The sequence below is a fragment of the Lutjanus erythropterus genome, chromosome 13 (genome assembly GCF_056507025.1).
Source record: "Lutjanus erythropterus isolate fLutEry1 chromosome 13, fLutEry1.hap2, whole genome shotgun sequence".
In the NCBI taxonomy this organism is placed as follows: domain Eukaryota; kingdom Metazoa; phylum Chordata; class Actinopteri; order Lutjaniformes; family Lutjanidae; genus Lutjanus; species Lutjanus erythropterus.
The window spans coordinates 7,341,387-7,362,401 of record NC_139329.1 but is presented as its reverse complement, the minus strand read 5'-3'; the positions used below and the strand labels follow the sequence as shown (position 1 = coordinate 7,362,401).

At 38.8% G+C, this 21,015-nt stretch overlaps 1 protein-coding gene across 1 annotated transcript in view; it reads right to left on the bottom strand.

Moving 5' to 3' along the window:
• Positions 1–435: 435 nt before the first annotated feature.
• The window catches only part of spon1b (spondin 1b), a 131,644-nt gene continuing 111,064 nt past the window's right edge, over positions 436–21,015 (bottom strand). The window contains exons 11-16 of the mRNA XM_084733851.1: positions 17,585–17,767; positions 6,628–6,798; positions 4,176–4,343; positions 3,760–3,918; positions 1,494–1,763; positions 436–985 (exon numbers count right to left, since the gene is read on the bottom strand). Coding sequence (XP_084589977.1) covers positions 822–985; positions 1,494–1,763; positions 3,760–3,918; positions 4,176–4,343; positions 6,628–6,798; positions 17,585–17,767 — 1,115 coding nt within the window. The 3' untranslated portion in view covers positions 436–821. The remainder of the gene's footprint in view (positions 986–1,493; positions 1,764–3,759; positions 3,919–4,175; positions 4,344–6,627; positions 6,799–17,584; positions 17,768–21,015) is intronic.

Sequence of the window (21,015 nt, the reverse complement as noted above, 5' to 3'; positions counted from 1 at the left end):
ATTGGAACTATTAATTTGTGGAAAAAGATCTATTTTTGGTGCTTGTAGCATATCAGATGTGTGCCATTTAGTCCCATTATACTGGAGAGAAGGCAGACATCTCTACGGCTGATATCTTCAAACCTTTGTCATTCACACAAAATCTATCTAAATGGATAAACAGCACTCCAGGCCAAGGGGAAAATATGTATTTTTGATTTTGGGGTAGACTGTCCCTCTAACATGAATAAGTGTTGAAAGAAAAATGGCTAAAAGGAACAAACTGATCCAGTTATACTATTTATAAATGTATCTTTGTGTCAGTACATACTGTACATAGCAGACCCAAGAGTTTTTTCCTCAGAAAATCGCAGCAGAGTTTGACAAGAATTCCCGGGTAATACTTTGACACCAATTTCAACCCTATTTCATACACCAGGGGCCACAAGTTGAATGTTTCAATGGCAAAGCTACTGTACTTGTTTATTTTTCTAAACTTCCTGAAAAGCTCAGTTTTTTGCAGGACACAGACATTTCTCTCTAATACTTCCATTGTGGTCTAAAGTTAAAGTCAGCCCTGTTAACTACATGCCTACAATGGCTTCTTAACTAAACAGCACATTTTTATCTTCTCCTCTTTTCCTTCTTTCTCCTCCCAGCCACTCTCCTTACCATAACTCATCTCCTTTTTCTAAAAGTGTCAGAACCCATCATCTCACCCTCGCCTCACCTCCCTGTACACAAAAAGTTAACCCCCAATCATCATTCTCTTTATCAAATAAACCCCTTTTTATTTTCACAACGCAGCTCCTCTCCCCTCCTCTGTAGCTCAGTAGTGCCCCCTAGCAGGGATGAACGTTACAGGCACGGATCTCCTTCCGGTCCTTACAGCTGGCCATCAGAGTGCCTTTAGCTCTTTTCTTCACCGTCATGAAGCGTTCCTGGATCCCCCCTCCACATGGTTTGGTACAGTCCGTCCAGCTGGTCCATGGCTGCATCCTGCAGCCTGTTGCAACAAATAACGAGACAGCAGCATCTCAACCCTGCTCTCATGTTTAAAGAGACAGTTCATCCCAAAATACATGTATTTCCCCTGGCCTGTAATGCTGTTTATCCATCTTGATTTTTTTGGTGTGAGTTGCAGAGTTTTGTAGATATGAGCTGTAGAGATGTCTGCCTTCTCTCCAACATAATGGGACTAAAGTGCTGTTGTTCTATCAAAACTATCTGTGGTTCCTACATGAATTGCTCAAATCAAGGTCTGTGGATTATCTTGAGACATAATTTTTAAATCTATTTTAGCATCACAGCATTTGCGCAATTTAGTCCCATTATTTTGGAGAGAAGGCAGACATCTCTACGGCTCATATCTACAAAAATCTGCAACTCACTGCAAAAAAAATATGACTGATAAACATAACTATAAACCAGGGGAAATATATGCATTTTTGATTTTAGAGGGAACTGTTCCTTTAATAATAATAATTACAATGTAATAGATTATTACCACCGACCTGGCTGTTCCTCCACCGCTGCATCTCTTCCCTGTTTACCCCGTCTCCTTCTCTTTCCTCCTCCCCCTCCTCCACCTCCTCCTCTCTCCTCCTTCGGTTTCGTCCGGCACTTCCTGATCTTGCATTTCTTCCTCTGGATGGTCTCAGGGCAAGCGCTGCCCCCGAACTGCGGCTCCAGTTTGATCATACGGGTCCGAATGGTGTGTCCTTTACCGCAGGACTTGTTGCACTCGGACCACTCGGACCACTCGGACACCATGCAGTCGACGGCTGGGAGGAAGAAGAAGGAGACAGGTGATTGAAAGGGAAATGGCAGAGAAAGAGCTACTGGGAGGCAGACAATTAAAGTAAATAAGAAAGAAACAACAGTCTCAAGACCACATTTTAGCCACAACATGTAAAATACTGATCCAGTAATATTTAAACAGACTCTGCAGTTTTTAACTTTGACCATCCTTCCAATCAGTTATAACAGCATTTTTTTCTCATCAGTTTAAGTGTGGGGATGTAGGGAAGCAGCAACATTGTAAACATCCATAAATGAACAAATACAAAATATTACCTTAAAATGAACAAGGTGAATACATATGAAACAAAACCATACAAATTAAAGGGACAATTCAACCCCAAATAAAAAGTGCTTATTTTTCATCTGGTCTGTGGTGCTATTTATCCAGCTATACTGTTTTGGTGTGAGTTGCAGAAATTTGGAGATATCAGCCATAGAGATGTCTGCCTTCTCTCCAGTATAATTGGAATAAATGGCACTGGACCTGTGGTGATCAAAGCACCAAAAAAATACATTTGAAAAATGTAAAAAGCCAACGTCTCTTTTCAAAGATCATGACCTTGTTGCTCAGAATAATCCACCGACCATTTTGTGAGCAGCTTCATGTATTAACTACTTTCTTACTGGGAGAAAAGAAAGTAATTCCTTCATGAAACTGTTCACAATGAGGAGTGTGGATTATCTTAAGTAACCAGGTCATTCTTTTGGAAAATGATACTGGTTCTGAATTTTTAAAAGGTAAGCCAAGTGCCATTTAGTCCCATTAAACTGGTGAGAAGGCAGACATCTCCAAAACTCTGCAACTGGGGTGAACTGTCCCTTTAAAATTAATCATTGTGAATCAAATACATATAAAACAAAACAATACAAATAATGTCAAACATACAACAGATATCTCAGGAAACAAGCAAGTTCACTTGCTTGCACATATATGAGGGCAGTTGGGGCAAATAACACAAGCTGTCCCACGACTGGACAGACTGTAACCTTCAGTTTAAAATGAAAAGTAAGGTGAATGCACCAGAAATTTGTTGTTGAGGGAGATAAAATTGTAAAATATGGAGAAAAAAATCTACAGTAAATCATTACAGATGAGGAGGCTTGTATTGGTCATCATGGTCCATGTTTTGACTCCGGCAGTGTCACTACATGGAAGTTGATAAAAACTGATGGTGTGGAATCTGTATTGATATATAGATTCTAAGGCTAAAACTAAGTATTATTTTCATAGTTGATTAATAATTTGTTTTAAAATGGTGAAACATGTCAATCAGTGTTTCGAAAAGCCTAAGATGACACCCTCAAATGTCTTGTTTTACTAACAACCCAAAGATATTCAGTTCACTGTCAAAAAGGAGGAAAGAAACCAACAAATAATCAAACTTAAAAAGCTTAAATCAGAAATTTTGAGATTTTAACTTAAAAAAATTACTCCAACCAATTAAGTGATTATCAAAATATTTGGTGATTTATTTAATAATTGATCAATACAGCTCTACTAGAGTCAGTGTTCCTTGATCCAATATGATCGACGTAAAGTGAAAATGTTGATCTGTACGATCATCTTTAAGATGAACCTTTATTTTGAAATTTCCATGGCATGTCTGTGTCACAAATGTCTGGAAGAATTCAGTTATAAAATTGTCAAAAAATCATTTAGTAGCTTTTCGTGAGCAGTCCAAAAGGTAGCTGACTGTGTTAAATGGACATATGATATTGTTTGATATTGAATTGAATCAAATCAAAATCATATAGTGGAAATCTTTGTGATATCTGCAAATATCACATTGTTGTCCAAAGAATTGATTTAATATTGTTCCATGGTGAAACTCGTTATTTACACCCTTAAAAACTACTAATGACAGAACCAGATGGTAAACAAACAAAACAAAACTTTGTCTTTAAAAGAGGGAACAGAAAACAACTGTACGAAGGTTAGGAAGTTAAAAGCAGGAGTTTTGTAACTGTGTTACTTACGACACTCGGGCAGCATGCACTTCTCAGTCTGCTCCAGCTCCTCGGTGCACTCTGCAGGGTCAGACTTCAGCATCCTCTGACGCGTTCGGACGCCCCGACCGCAGGTCACGCTACACTGACTCCAGTCGGACCAGGGTGACAGCATGCAGGGGATGGTGTCTGCAGACACACACATGCACAAGTGTACAAACACACAATCAGTGCTAATCATCAGGTTAAACTGTCAATATTTCTGTGCTTTATGTAATAAAGGTCTTCAAGTATTGATGACTATGTAACCTGATTCAGATTCACGTCTCGTCACAGTGAACTGAACTGAACTTGAGTGTAAATTTACAAACAAATATCCATGTTAAATATATGCATGTGAATATGACTCTATAATACCACATCACCAGCAATATTAGATAACTTACGACATTCTGGCATCATGCATTTCTCCACTTCGGCCACCTCGGTTTTACACATGGATCCGTCTATAGGAGGCATCTTGACCATGCGCTCACGTCGTCTCATACCCAACCCACAGGTGACACTGCAGGGGTCCCACTCACCCCACTCAGTCACCACACAGCTGCTGGGGGCTGTGGGAAGGACACAATACAAAAACAGCAGTTATGCCATGTTCTGCCACTTAATAGTAATGTTTGAAATGTCATTTAAAAGCATGATAATATTCTAACAATTGTAGCATGAAGTTCTGTATTTATATTCATTTTTTACAGCCAACACAATATTACCAACCTAGAATCTGTCAGCATTTTTTTGAATCCTGCTTAAAGTGACTGCAGAATATTTTTGCTGACTGAAACTGATCTAATCTAAATCTGAGCCTTGACTCTTTAGTTTTATTTATATTAATTACTCTTAGACAGTGTCTGTATTTTGTGTTCTGCTGTGAAGCACTTTGTGACTTTGTGTGTTCTATAAATAGTACATTATTGCATATAAATAGTCACAGTGGTGGGAGAAGTACAGTTACTCAAGTATACTGCAATGTTAAATGTATTCACATTACATGTAAAAGTGCTTGATTCATTTTTTTTTATTAAGGTTAAAGTATTATCATCAAACTGTACTTAAGTTCCAAAAGTAAAAGTGTTCATTATGCATATATTTCATACTGCAATAGTATTATGTCACATCATAATATTGTTTTATTATTACTCGTGTGACCCTGTAAAGCCTGGCACATGAAATCACTGCCAGAAAAATTCAAATCTTTAAAAAGTGTTTAATGGCTGCAATAACAAGTATTCTTAATTGCTTTTGGAAAATATGGTACATTTTAATTGGTTTGATTCTTTTTTTTCCCAAACAGAATCATTTTATTTCCCAGCGGCAAAAACAGCTCGATCAATGTAAACTGAACTGATCAATATAACGAAGTTGTATAACCCAACACACAAGTGATTAGAGCAGCTTACAGATGGAACAAACACACAACTATCTAAATTTCCACTCTAAATTTATTTATTTCAGTCTTAGATTAGTTTGTTTTAGAGTGTATTTGTGATTGTGGTAGGAATAATCCAGTTTCAGTTCAGAAACTCAAACATCAAATATGATGTAAATGGTGTTATGGGATACATGCAAGCAGGTTTTGAATGTTGCACCTGGAGCAACTTTTAACTGTTTCACGTTCTGTATGTGAGAAGCTGTTCATTTATTTTGTATGTAAAATCCAAAAATCTGAACTATTGTAGGTGAGTAAGAAGTAAAATATTGCAGTAAAGGGTGGCATCAATTAGAAATACTTGGGTAAAGTACCTCGAAATTGTACAGTACTTGTAAATGTACCTGATTACTTTCCACCACTGAAGTCAGACAACAGGAAAATACTGTTTGAATTCTATTCACAAGAAACCTTTAATTTAATTAAAGATGGTATAAAGTAACAATAAATGTATGTTCTGAGTTTGTTACACCACAGAAAGGTGTTTTTATCCACCCAACTAAATTTGATTGATTAAAAAAATGCCAAGTATATAAATTAGGTCTCAAAATCATGAAAAAATGAGCAGTTTTCTCTGCTCTGAAACGCTGGGGGCGTGTCCACCCTGCTGTCTCAGTGTCAAACACCACTATAACCTGAAAATGACCTGAAACATGGACACTCCATCTAGCAGCTTTATTGGACATGTCCAGACATTTTTTAGCCACCAGAGCCAGAGGACGGTGACAGGATGTTTTTTTTTTCTTCTGTGTCGGGTCGTTGGAACTGAAGTGAGCTGAAGTGAACTGCTGGACTGATTTGGACTCAGAGAGACGCTGAAGGTACTTTTATGACTGACCATTAGGGAGGGGGAGGAGGTGATGTTCGTGTGTCGGTTCGTGGGGCTCATATAGACCAGGTCTCTTACACACACATTAGAGTTTTTTGGCCTTTTCATGGCTTTATTGACAGGACAGCTCTGATAGAAAAGGTGGAGGGAGAGAAGGGGATGATATGCAGCAAAGGGACGCATGCAGGAGTCTAACCCACAGCTGCTGGAGAGAACTCACCACCTCAGTATATGGGACTCATGCTCCAACTGAGCTACCTGACAGCACATGAACATTAATTTACTAAATAATTTACTAAAGATTAGCATACCAAGCACACCATAAGGATAGTTGAATATGATTCAAGATAATACAAGTGTATACTTCTTTACATTAACTCATACAACCACTTGCAGTGCATTATATAATATTCATAGATTTATAGAAATCCAAATTGCTAAAATGTGACAAATTAAAGGCGTTATAAAGACATTATCATACATTTAGAAGATTAACAGATTAAAAAAAGGATCAAATTTTAAATTGGTAACAGACATATGCACAGTCACGCTCGCACACAGTGGAGCTCAGAGAAAGACTCACAGCACTCATCGTTGACGACACACTTCTCCGTCTCCTCAGTGTGCAGCTGGCAGAGCGAGCCGTCCTCGGGATACTGTTTGACATATCGCTCTCTGGACCTCATCCCCATCCCACAGGACACGCTGCAGGCCGACCAGCTGATCCACTCCGACATCATACAAGTCGACGGCTCTGCCCACCGGGAACAGAAAAAAAAAAAAAAAAGAAAAAGAAAACAAAAACAAAAGGTCTGTTATGCAACAGATATTATTAGAAGAACATCTTGGCATTTTTTTTTTTTTTTTTCATTTCTCTTTAGCGGGGTTATTGTTGGGAAAGGTTCTACGTTTGTTCTGTCATAACTTGCAGGTGCAGTTGCCGTGATACCATTCCTCATGGTAACCAGTAACATAAGTAGGTCCACTACTGGAGCTGAACATTTATTGCAATGAGTAATGTAAACAAGCTACTTACGGTCAAATAATTAATCAAATAATAGAAACACCATGACTCTACATATTACAGTGTTCCCAATGTATGTAATTAATGGGACCAACATAGTATGTTCTGAATCAACTCGCTTTGTTTGAGAAGGGCAACATACAAAGAGGAGAGAAACAAAGAGACCCGAGAGGTCAAAGGTCAGATGCAGCTACAGGAAAGGGCTTTGATAGAGAGAAATAATTATTTTTTTATGAAGAGGATTCTGAGAAAAATCTGTGGACTTGCAGACGGTGCCTCAGCATGAAGCTGCAACAAACCATTAGTTTCATTATTGATTCATCTGCTGATTATTTTAACAATTTATCAATGAATAGCTCAGCCCAGCAGTAGTCAGACTTTTTCAGTTCGGTACCCCCTTTAAAACATTTTTACAGCCAAAATACGCCGCAGACAAATAGTAAAATACACCACTGAGGTAAACCCCATTAAAACATATTCTCATGGTATTTTGTTGGCCTTGTTTCAGCTCCTTGTTTTCAGCTGTTTTACTACGAAGATCAAAAAAACTGCATAAGCATAAATAACAAAATGAATAAATAAATGCAGAAATAATTTATCATTAAAAACAAATACATGAAAAATAAAAATGTTTTAGTAATGAAAAAGGTTATTTCTGTATTTTTATATGAATTTATTCATGTATTCAAGCATGTGTATATTTATTTATTTCTACACTTATTTGCATTTTTACTTCTGTATTTCTCTGTATGATAAGGTTAGGCGGTCCTACCTCAGTCAAGATTGATTATAGCAGTGTGACTGGATCAATTCTAGCACTGAAATAAATAAATGTAAAAAATGTAGAAATGCAGAGATAAATAAATGCGTACATTACATGCATACATAAATAACTGTGTTGTTCCTGTCATATATTTTGCTGTACTATCAATTAAAAAATGCATACATAAATAAACATATGTGAAAATTAAAAAATAGCATTTTTTATCACCAAAACATATTAATTTTTCATATATTTATGTATTTGATTATTTATTTATTCATTTATTTATTTATGCCAAAAAGAACCCATGGGAATACGAGTACCCTGATCTGAGAAACGCTGGTTTAGTCAATAAAATGTTAAAAAAAAAAAAAAAGTGAAAAATGCTCACAGCAAATGTTTGACATTTTTGCTTGTAAAATGACTGAAACAATTAATCACTCGATTAATCACGCCTGAAGCGTATTCTATGTCGAAGTCCTCAGACATTTTCTTCTTTGTTGAAAGTTTGCAAAGTCAACTCTGTGTGTAACAAGTCACTGTTTCTGAGCAGCTCTGTCTCTGTTGTCTGAGTCGCTTCCAGGTAGCATGTAAGCACAGGTGTGAAGGTATTGCGAGATCTTGTGTATCTTGTGTCGCGCTGCTTGGGTGAGAGCTTGTGTACCTGCTTCAGGCGTGTGCACAAGGATCAGGTCTGAGAGGCTACAGTTGACATTTAGACTAAAAACATGGTGTAAATGGCGTCTTTTTGGGTCAAATGTTAATGTCACAGCTTACGGACACTTGGATTACACCACCAGTATGGAGACATTTTGTGTTTTTTTTTGTGTTGTTTTTTTTTATTTTAAAACTGGTCACCATTCACTTCAATTGTACTGGATTTGGCTGCAACGCTGTTTTCCACTGAAGCTCTGGGAGTGTTTTGTGAACTGGAGATCTTCACCCATCCTCACATCAGCACAGGGATGAGGAGATATTGAGTAAAGTTTCATATTTGGGTGAACTATCACTTTAATAAGTCAGTAGAAAGTGAGACAGAGTGCAGGAGTCTTTCTAACTCTCTGAATCTGTCATTAAACCTTCCTCTGTCATCTGTGATGTGAAAACATAACATTTCACACAGAAATATCAAAAGCGTGCATTCTCATAGTTCGGGTATAAAATCACAGGTGAAGAGTCATCGTGGGCTGACAGAGGAGTTTAACGTGGTGCTGAACTACTGTACATGACCAACAGGTAACACAAATCATGAGGGTGTTACGTTTTTAGTTCCAGCAAGTAACATTTTATGAGAGTGTTTATGGTTCTTACAGAACTTAGATAACAGTGTAAGTCTGGAGGGTTTGCTTTTAAGATTAGAAAATGATACTTTCATCACAGCCAATCATCATCATAATCATTCTGTAGCACTTGTAGGTTGGATTCTCTTGTTATTTCTTTTTCACACCTTTCCTTGGCTGCATAATATGCTAGGCTGTAAAGTATCCCCAGTGAGACAGGTGGCCTTATTACATAATAATACAAATAACTCTTTAGAACTTTTATCAAAATGAAACAGGGAGTACATAAGGATGTGGCAATAATAACTTGAAAAGAAAATTACTTGCTGACTCACAGTAAAGCTCAGAGATACTTGCAGGTTTTGACTGTGTTATGGATGGATATACTGTAGTAAAATACTTAAAGGAGAAGTTTGAACGTTTGTTGAGTTTTCAGCCATCTGGTGAAGTTTCAAACATTGTGTTCTTTGTGGATGCTGTTTATGAATTTTTGGAGATTTTATACTGACGGAGCTTTGGAGAGCTTCATCATTTATGCCTTCTGTCCTCTGTTCCCGTCACATCAAGACAAACTGCCAAGTCACATATTCAGTTATTTTAACGGTTGGGTTTTTTTTTTTTATTAATTTCTTTTTTTAATCATTCTGAATGTTAAAGCTGTGTTTCATAATTATTTTATCAAACACCCTGTAATCCTGCAGGCTGCTGCAGGGCTTCAGTGATATTTCTATAGTTAAATACTGTCAGGAGAAATTTTGATTAGCTGCTGTTTTATCCCAACCACAATCATTTTATAAATGACTATTAATTTAGTCTGTGAGTGTCTGATGTGCCTGGTACAAGTTGAGCTCAATATTTAATGTGGATTCACTCATTACTGCACTCTTCCCCACAGCAGCATCTATCTGGGATTACAACATTAGACATATGATGTTTTCACTGAACATCAAGTGTTCAGATCCAGTTTCATTTCACATACATCTACACAGCAGACTTAATTTTTTTTTTAATGCACAGACTGTATGTTTGCAGCAATGTGGTGATCAGTGACTTACTGCAGAACACTTGGACCACTAGGCCACCAACTTAACCATTACTAGCCAATCTGTGCTACCATCTGAGCTACACAGAGTATAAAACTGCTGTGGTATGGAGGTTGAAAAGAAAATTCTTCTTTATCAAAAATGAAACTGCTATTTTAAAACGCGTCCATAAAATACTTGATGCGTAAACACAACTGAAATGAGCAATCCTTCCCTGCAAACTAACTGAGACTAAAGTGAACTAAAAGCAAAACTTAAAAAGTGCAAAAATTAGAACTAATTAAAAATCCAAAACTATAACTCAGTCCCAAAGTGCATTAATGCTGACGACATGTTCCTACCAATGTATGGAGGACAAAAAAAATGACTGATTCATTGATAAATGCTATAATAAATAAATACAAAATATACATACATATGATATAATGCTTAAGCTTTTAATTTATTTATTAGACCATTTATTTATTTATAAATGAAAAGTCATTTTTGTCTTATTTTTATTCTGTTTTCAGTTCCAGTTAGTTAACAACTTTAGCTTTAACAACAACTGCTGAGGGGCAAAAACACGGTACCACAGTACAGAAACCCAGCATAGAGCCAGGGACCTTCAGATCTTCAGTCTAACACGCTCCAGACCGAGAACCGAGACATTTCAGCTCCTCTGACAAACTGAAGAGATGTTCAACAAGCAGGGCACCTGACAGGAATACTTGAACCCAGGTCCTCCTCCAGTTACAGGACTCTGTCCCTATAAAAAGACACCTCACTGGAATTCACTCTAACAGCTGCCTGGACTTCAGTCAAGTCAAAGTTAAAGGTGCCTTTTTCCTCTGAAAGCGCCTCAGCTCTCTTTTAATAAGGGGAGCAGCCTGAGGGACGGTCGTCTTCACAGCGTGGGCCTGAGGGAGTGAAAGTCAATATGTATGACCCCGCTGAGAAGTGAACTGCAGCTTCCTCAGCTTAACAAGGATCCACTCTGGTGTATTTTATCACTATTAGCCAGCACGGCACTTCAACGTCGCCCTCTTCTTCACCTACACTCTGAGGGATAAGGCCTCCAAAAGAGACGAGGTTCCACCCAGAACCACTTGATTCTGAAGAGACTGTTTCTGGAGAAAGGGTCAATCAAGGGTAATACTTGAGGGTTCCATTAAGAACCCTTTTCATCCAAATAACCATTAATGGAAAAAAAAGAATTATTTAAGAATTGTTGAAATCCTTAAAGAACTCTTTTGTAAAGGTTTTGTCAAGGGTTCTTTGTACCATAATAAAAAGGGTTCTCAGTTGAACCTCCAGGGCAGGTTCTGAATAAAACCCTTGGGATATAAGTGGGTTCTTGGGTGATGTCCCTGGCTCAGTTCTGGGTGAACCAGAAAGAAACTGAAATCTAAAATGGTTCTTGTTAGAACATCCTTGGGGGTTTCTAGATAAAATTCTTAGAATATAAAGAGTTTTCGATAGAACTCCCTGGGCAGGTTCTAGATGAAACCTCTAGAATAGAATATAAAAATGTTTTCAGGAGAACCCCTGCAATGCGTTCTAGATAAAAACCTCTGGAATATAAATGGTTCTCAGTTGAACTCCCTGAGCGGGTTCTAGATGAAACCCTTAGAAATAGGAATATAAAATGTTCTTGGTAGAACCCTCTCAGTGGGTTCTAGATAAAACCTTTGGAATATAAAGGGTTTTCAGTAGAAATCCTTGGGTGAGTTCTAGATGAAACCCTTAAAATAGGGATATAAAAATGTTCTCAGTAGAACCACCTGAGTGGGTTCTAGATTAAACCCCTTCAAATAAGAAAACAGACAGCTTCTCAGTAGAAGCCCCCTCGGCGGGTACTGGATGAAGCCCTTACAATAGGAATATAAAAAGGTTCTCGGTAGGGCGGGTTCTAGATAAAAACCTTTGGAATATAAGGGATTCTTGGTAGAACTCCCTCGGCTAGTTCTAGATGAAACCTTTAGAGTTGGAATGCAAAAAGGTTCTCGCCAGAACCCTTTGGGTTGGTTCTATATAAACCCCTTAAAATCTCAGTGGAACCTAGGTTCAAGATTAATCTGAGACGAAGAAAATAAAAAGTTTCTTGTTAGAACCTCCTGGGTGGCTTCTAGATAAAATTCTTGGAATAAAAACTGGTTCTTGTTAGAACTCCCTGGGGCAGGTTGTAGATGAAACCCTTAGAACATAAAATGGTTTTCACTCAATCCCCCTGGGCAGGTTCTTGTTAGAACTCTAAGAAGGTGGAAAGGTTCTGAATAGAAGATAACACCATAGAGGTTCTCTCTGGAGAACTTCTCATAGGGGGTTCTGGGTGAAACCTTTCACTTTTTTGGTACAAGTAAAACATTTGAGGACAAGCCAAAGAACCCTTGATGGTTCTAGTTAGCACCTTTATTTGTAGGAGCGTACAGAGAGCTTAACTGCCCTTCACTCGTCTCCTCTGACAGTGTCGTCCTGCTGCACATATCAGAAGTGAGACAAAGGGAGTGTGTCAGGAGGAGGTGATTGTGCAGAACAGACCTTGTAAATAGGATTTTATTTAGAAATGATAGATGAACTTTGAGCAGCTCGGCATGGATTTTTCTTTGACTCACACTTGACTCTCTTACTCTCTGCCGCCCAGCAGGCTGAGAGCAGCATTGCTTACCGTCTGTGGCCTAATAAAGCAGAACTAAGTGAATCATTAATAAAAGATACAGGTATCTCCAGCTCGGATGAGGCCTCCAGAGAGCCAAAGTGTTTCCCAGGAATATTAATCACCTCGGGCGTGGGCTCCTGTTCTGCCCCACCATGAACCCTGCAATTATCAATCTCCCACCGCACGCTAACGGAGCGCTAAATGAAAACAAAGGAGAGGTGCTCAGGAACAAAAAGCTAGCCGTGTTGCTGTCTGATAATCGATAAGAGGAGCACTGAAGGGTGGGAGTGTGTGTGTGTGTGTGAGAGAGAGTGTGTGTGTGAAGCTCTGTCAGCCTCCAGCAGCCCGAGCTTCACTCGTCTGATGACTGGGAGGCATGCTGGGAGAGAGGGAAGAAGACAGACGCTGACTGTGCTGACTCTCGGTATTTGTTCCAAACTGACAACTTCACTGGAAATTGGACAAAAGCAAACTCCTGGGGTTCCATGCTTGTGTTTGTTGCAGGAAAAGAGCATCAAACTGTCAACTTTGAGGAAAACCAAAAAGAAAAGTTTCTTTTCCAACAACAACGCAGATAAATTGAGTAAAGCTGATGCTAATTTGCTTAAAACACATCTGTGATCAGCTCTGATACTTTGATTACCGTGAATCATTAAATGCATTGGCGTCTTTGCATCTTCACTTTGTTTCCGCAGCCTAATGAGGTTCCTGAACGTACACAGTCCCCCTGTTGTTCCGATTTCTTTAACATAACAGCGAAGCCATGGTGCGTTGATTTGTCTCAGTCAAAGATAAACACAATCAGATGGTGGTTTAAGCACCGTGGATGCAGGAGGACGCTCAGCATTAACAGATAATCCACATAATCTGTTATGTTTCACTGAAGTAATTAGAGTATCCAATCACCAGTGTTTACTCTGTGTGATTAGGGATTTGTCACATATCATCTCCATATACACTTTTAGAAATAAAGGTGCTAACTGGAACCATAAAGGGTTATTTGGCTTGCCCCAAAGGAGAACTCTTTTTCATTCCTGTTACAGCCTTTTATAAAGGTTCCACTTAGAACCCTTTCCGCGAGTTGTACCTAAAACCCAACATAAAGGGTTACACCTCCAACCATCTGTGAAAGGTTTCACCCAGAACCCTCGAAGAGAGATTCACGTTCAACCCAGAACCCTCTCTGGGGGTCTTATCCAGAACCTTTCCACCTTCTAAGGGTGCCAACAAGAACCCATCCAGGGGCTCTACCGAGAACCTTTTAATACTCGAAGAATTTTATCTACCCTCAGGGGGTTCTACCAACAACTTTTTTTTTATTTTCCATGGGTTTTATCTAGAACCACCCAGAAGTTTCTACCAAAGAACCCTTTTATATTAAATTATATATTATATTTCTTCATAAAATGGTTCTTCAGAAATAGAAGGTTCTGGGTAGAACCCCAGCCCTTCAGGAAAAACCCTTTTGGAACCTTTATATGTAAGAGTGCAGCCATAACAAGTTCAGATTCGTGTGGCCTTAACTGTCTTTTCCAGCCAGCTGCTGCCTTCACAGTCTCTAGTTTCTTTATGTAATCACACATTTTACCTGTTTCTTCAAACACTGGGTAATCCTTCACAACAATACCCCCAATTGTCAAGTAATGGCTGCCCAATTAAATTCCTGGATAAAATAATTCCACTGGGCCATGAAATCTGAACGAGGCAGCAGCTTCGTGGTTTCACTGCAGATTCCATCAGCTTTATCCTGAATGAAGCGTCCACAGTCACTGAGTCAGGATGAGATAAACACGTCAGCTTTAATCTGCTTATTATTTTGAGGGTTCATTGATCGCCCCTCTTGTTGATAGGAAATGAATGCCTCAACTCTGAAAGGATTACAGCCAAAGAGATGCAGTCTTTGTTTTCTGATGTTTTCTGTGTGATGAACAATGCTGGGCAAGTTACTCAGAAAGTGCAGTAAGTTACTTTTTACATATTATTCCTTTAAAACACTAACAATATTACTTATCACTTGGTATCAGAAGTAATTAGTTACATTGCTCTTTATATTACTATATTACTTTTGTACCTTGTAGGCAGCCTCCAAAGTTGAACGGCTGATCCAGTAAACTGTCACACTCTGAAAACTTTTGTTGTCCAGATGTCAGCTGTGGTGGAAGCAAAGTCAAACTCTGAGTGTGGCCTTCAAATTAAATTCTCGCCACATTTTCTCTCTAGAGAAGCCAAACAAAGTCAAAATGCTTCCACCTGCAGGGAGAGTGTCTCTCTCTCTCTCTCTCTCTCTCTCTCTCTCTCTCTCTCTCTCATTCTCATTCTTCATACTATGTTTACCTCCTTTGCATGTACATGTTGCTTACCTAGGTCAAAACGTAACAGTATGTAAGACTTACTTTAATTTGTAACTGTAATATAATTACAGTATGGGAAATTGTAATCCCTGAGACTAGACATTACTGAAAAAAGTAATGTATTGTAATATATATTATTTTCCAAGGCTGGTGATAAAGTAAGACAAGAATGTCAGTGTGTCTATATTTATGCAATAAACTTACATTTTTGGCTTCTTAGAGGTCAAAGGAATTAAGTTTGGACTGAACTTCTTTGACCGTCTAGTTCAGAAGTCTACCATAAAACAAACTGTGTTAGTGTTTGCGTGTATGAATCATTGCCTTTTTAGAAAGATGGACACTACAGCTCCACTTCCTCCTGCTGTACAACAAAAACGCAAAATATTTCAGATACAAGTGCTGCCGTCTTGTGCTGGTGATGTCATTTAGAGCCAGGTTGCACAGTAGTGACCAGGGCTGGAGCAGCGGTATCAATGTCCCACCCATACAATGGGCCGACTCAGTCCTGAGCAGGGCTCAGCTGTCAGTTATGATGTGAAACACCCTTTTTATAGCATAAAAAAACCTACATTTATCAGGAAAATGAGCAGTTGACTAAAAATCAGTGTGATAAGAACTACCTAAATTTATAGAGACCATCTTTGAGAAAATTTGTGCATACTTTGATTCTTTAGTTTGACCCGTGTCCCATCTGTCCCATCACATAGAGGGGGCGGGTTTTATGACCTATACTGCAGCCAGTCACCAGGGGGCGATCAGAAGTTTTTGGCTTGACTTCTCGGGAGCTGTCATGTCATCCATCTTTATATAGTATGTACATATAGTATGAGTTTTGCTAATCTTTGTCTGGAAAGCAATGGATAGCAAAGCAAAGTGTTTTCTGCTGCTGAAATTTGAATATTGGAGGAAAAAGACATGTTTGAAACTACAGGCATGTATTCACAACACAAGAGGAAGTGTGTCATCAAAAATCAATGTGAGATTTATGATAAAACTTTTGAATCTTCTTTAACTATATTATTTCTGTAAATACATAAAAAAAAAATAGTACAATAGGCTTACACAATAAAGTTCAGGCTGCTTTAATCGTGTTGCACTGAACAGGACCTGCTGTGAGCTGTTGAATATCCAGCAAAATTCCATATTCAAACAGGGTTCCACTGAGAGAAAGTTAAAATCAAGAAAAAAGGCTCCTTGATAAACTTAAGGTAACTTCAGAACACATCTGTTAATTATTTATGTCTCACTGCATTTTTTCTCTCTCACTCTTTGCGAGTCTGCCTCTCTCGACCACTGTTTCGACCTGGCGCCAGTCTATGATCCTCTGTGTGTGTCTGATTTTACAACTGCTTTACAAAGACGTTACATTTCAGACAGTTTCCTGTGCTGCAGTCAGCAGTGATTAATCAGGTGCAGAAGACATTTGTAATAACTTCCATTCTCTCCTCCCATATTTTTGCTCTTCCAAACAGAAAGAGGGCCACACATCCTTCATAAATACACCCCTAAGAGTCTACAGCCATGCTAGCAGCTCTGTGAGGCTTTAGTTTGACACACAGGCGCTTTGAGCTAAATGCTAACATCAGCATGGTAACATAAAAGTATTAGGCAAATGGAAACAGCAACAATTCATCCTGTGGAAAGTCTGAATGTCTGAATCAAATTTAATGGCAATCCTTTCAATAGCTGTCACGCTTCTTCAGTCTGGACCAAAATGCAGCTAACAGTTACATTCGGTAGCTGCTGGTCTAGACTAATTCCTAAAATTTCCTTGTAACAAGTGGCAAGAGGCATGTTCCAGGTTTTTATGAGTGTTAATGCTCTTTATTGAGACAAGGCTTCCTTTTTGGCCCCGCTCAGAGGGAATTAAAGAGCAGTTACATTCAGTGTAATGAGGAAAATAAAGAATGATCAGCTCTCCTACTTTGGCTGTGTTGCTGGAAGTGCTTCCACATGACCAAATAAATGTTATTTATTGAAGGAAAATTGGCTGAGAGTGCTTGTTCTCGTCCAAATCCTCCATTAATTATCTCCGCATGTTTCTATAAAAGAAACGCTGCCAAGTACAAGTGCAGCTCACTGCTGATATGGCAACAACAGTGAAGTGCCTTGCTCAAGGACTTCCCAAGCTACATTTTCCCAGGAAGAGCAGGATAACTTCATATATTTTAGGCAGCCCCTGCTGAGTTGATTTGGTCATTTTTTCTTGATTCTTGTGCTTCTAGGTTGTTAGTTTCTTTTTTGTCTGTTTTTATGATCTGCAGAGGGTCTTTTATTTTGAAAACTGATGGGATTCTTTATGCCGTTCCTGTGTCTGACTTCCTGCGCGGCTTGATCTGCTCTGTGCAGCAGAGAGGGTCAAGGTAAGGGGCTAGGGAATGCATTATGTCAAAGAGGATCCTCACAAGTATAAAAGTACAAATGTGCGCACGTGTCTTTACCTTCCAAACTGCATCCCGCTCCCATGCACGGCTGGAAATCTTGAGTGTGTGGACACGGCACACTGAGGTCCAGCTGGGCCTTCAGCATCCTCTGCCTCATCCTGCGGCCTTTCTCACACGTGGCGCTGCTACACGCCGACCACGGAGACCAGCCGGAGTAGATACACGTCTCCGGTGTGTCGTCTAAAAGAGAAACACACAGAAGCGTTTAATGAGTGGAGGAGAGACGCTTTGGGATGGTGGCTTGGACCGAACTACCCAACAAAGCTATGAAACTCAACAATCATTAGGGTTTGGAGGGTTACTTTAAAAGTGGATTCCAATATAGTTACTAATAACCTGTTAAAAATGTAGTTTGTAACGTAAAGTGTCACAATATTAAAATAATGTAACTTGAATATTTTCTGTTATTTTTGGATTACCTCAATATAAAATATGGTGAAACTGTTCAGCCCACAACATAGTGTTTTTAGGGCTGCGTCTAACGATTACTTTCATCATCGGCTGATTATTTTCTCAATTAATCAATTAGTTGTTTTGTCCATGAAATGTCAGAAAATGGTCAAAGCTCAAGATCATGTCCTCAAATCCACAACACAAAAATATTCACTTTATTGTCAGAGGATAAAGAAATCACAAAATATTCACATTTAAGACGCTTTGCTTTTTTTCAAATGAAAAAATGACTAAAAACAATCAGTTAATTAATCCTATCACAAAAGTCTTGACTACAGTGATTATTTTCAAAGGCGATTAACCTGTTGACCATTTTCTCCTTTAATCAATTAGTTATTTGTTCCATAAAATGTCCAAAAATGGTGAAAAATGTTGATCAGTGTTTCCCAAAACTCTAGATGACGTCCTTAAATGTCCACAACTCAAAAATTATTCAGTTTACTATCAGAGAGGAGTAAAGATACCAGAAAATATTTACATTTAAGAGACTGGAATCAAAGAATTTAGACCATCTGTTTTAAAAAAATGAGTCAAAATGATTAAGAAATTATCAAAATAAATGTTTATTAATTTAATAGTTCATTAAAAATAGATTAATTGTTGCAGCTCTTAGTGTCCAGCTTAGTTTGTCCAGCTGATCCTTCTTTTGTGAACATTTCCAACCAGTTGAAGACCATGATAATAAACTGGTAACTGTGTGTGTACTGTGCATGGTAGTATAATCCTAGCAATAATCCCCATTTTTACTATACTGTATCTGATTATGTCTTTTTTATCTGTAACTGTAAAAGAATAGAGTTACCATTTTTTTGTATCTAGGTTACGTAATCCCATTACATGTAATCTGTTACTCCCCAACTGTATTTCTCTAGAATTGTTTACCTTGTGAGGGAATTTTTCTCCCTTAGGCTAGAGGTAAAACGACCATGTCACATTCATAAAAGCATATCTCAACTATTTCTGGCTCTTTTCTCTCTCTGTGTCGGCCAGTGCAGCAGTCCAGATAACAGCCTCTGTCTCCAAGACACCGAGGCCGTAGGAAGAAATGTTTGTGCTCTACATTAGACCTAACAGTCTGACATAGAGTGGAGAAGAAGGCGCTGCATGTAACACGCAAACATGACTTAGGTCAGCTCAGGAAAAGCATAGTTTATAATGCTGAGCTCATATAGGGATACTCCTAAACAGGAGGAATCAGTTGGCAGTTACACAGTCTGTGTTTACCACTATCCATACTACCATACTATTTAGTATGCCAAAAAAAGATTTAGTTTATCAAATGCAGTATGGCAGAAATACCAGGATGTCCTACTGCAGCTAGCATGTTTTTTTAGTTATTCTGACCCATAATCCTTTGTGCTGGGTGTATGAGCAACAGGGTCAAAGACTAAACACTTAATTAAGTGGTTGAGAGAACGCTCAACAGATTAATTAATTAATAGACAAATCGACAATGGAAGTAATCTTTAGTTGCAGCCCCAAATGCAATGAAGTGGTTTAGTTTTTTTCTTTTCTCTCAATTTTTGCTTACTTGCCCCGTATGCCGCAGTCAAAAATGGGTGAATTGAGTGTATTTATTTTTCTCCTGTACCAATTCCTTTGTAAACTCAACTATCATTTTGTAATGCATGTAACTGCTCTAATTTTGTACATGCTGGGTTTTGGCTGGGAATTCTATTACGTGGGTGGGAAAAAGGGGGAAAAAACTGTGAAGGTGAAACTGTAATAATATCTGCCCATTTTTGTACCGACGTCTAATCAATTATCAAATGTTCAAGGTTATGAGGAATAGAGCGTGAGATCTGTGCCTGAACCCGACGGGACCCGATGTCACCCGACGGGTTCGGGTCTCATCGGGTTATATTTCTCACATATTTCATGGGCTTATTTCTGGTTTGGGCTGTATTATTATCATTATTATTATTATCACTATTATTGTCAATAGTAGTAGTAGATGTTTTTTAAATTTTCTCCCCAATTTTGACACTGCAAATTCAAATTCCTATCATGTATTGTCCCTGTCACTACCATCTCCTACCGTTAGGCACATGCAGGGAAGCTTGTTAAGAAAAATGTAATCGGGTACGGGCTGAAATATGCTAATGAGGGTTGGATTCAGACAGAATTTTGTTGAGCTTGAGTTTTTACGGTCTTGACTTTTCAGGCCCAATTAAAGTCCTAATGAGGAAGCAGTGTGTCACAATTGTATGCATACTGCATGTAACACTACAACTGCAGTACATACAAAAAATAAAAAGAGAAAGTATGCGACTTGGAATGCAGGGAATGATTCTCCTCTATTTCTTCTTCTTCAACCATGAGTAACAAAACTTCCTTCCTGTAATGTGTTTGTTTAAATCTTCTGTTCATTCAGTGATGGACTGAGATCACACGGTCATCATTACCAGTTAAATCCGCTTTTAAACATCCTTTTCTATCTCACTCCACGACAGCAGCTGAACAGATTTGTCACAGTTTGGAGGAGGACCGGGGCTGACACTGATTATTTTACATGGTATCCAAAGGTGATTACCGCAGGTACTGGATCACAAGAGGCCACAGCGTGACATCTGAAGGGGAGAGGAAGGAGCGGAAGGATGGAGTTGCGGAGAAAGAGAGGAGTGTGATTTGTGAATGTCTTGTCCAATTATCAGCAGTAGCAGAGCTACAAGAAGTAGCAGGGGTACCGGCTTCAATTAATAATGCTCTCTCGGGGGTTCAGAGAGGCAGAGAAAATGAGAGGAGAGGCGAGAGAGAATCTACCGTCAGGCCTCGGGGACAAACCTGAGCGGGTCCAATTCTCTGGGATAACGTGTAATGACAGAGGAGAATGAGGGAAGAAAGGAGCTGGGGACGCAAAGAGGAAGGTAAGAGGACAGTCGGGCTGATGTGTAAGTGAAGGCAGTGAAGCTCCGGGCGGACCGAGGGGACCAGCCGGAACGAATACTCGCCTCCGAAGTGTCATCTCGCACAGA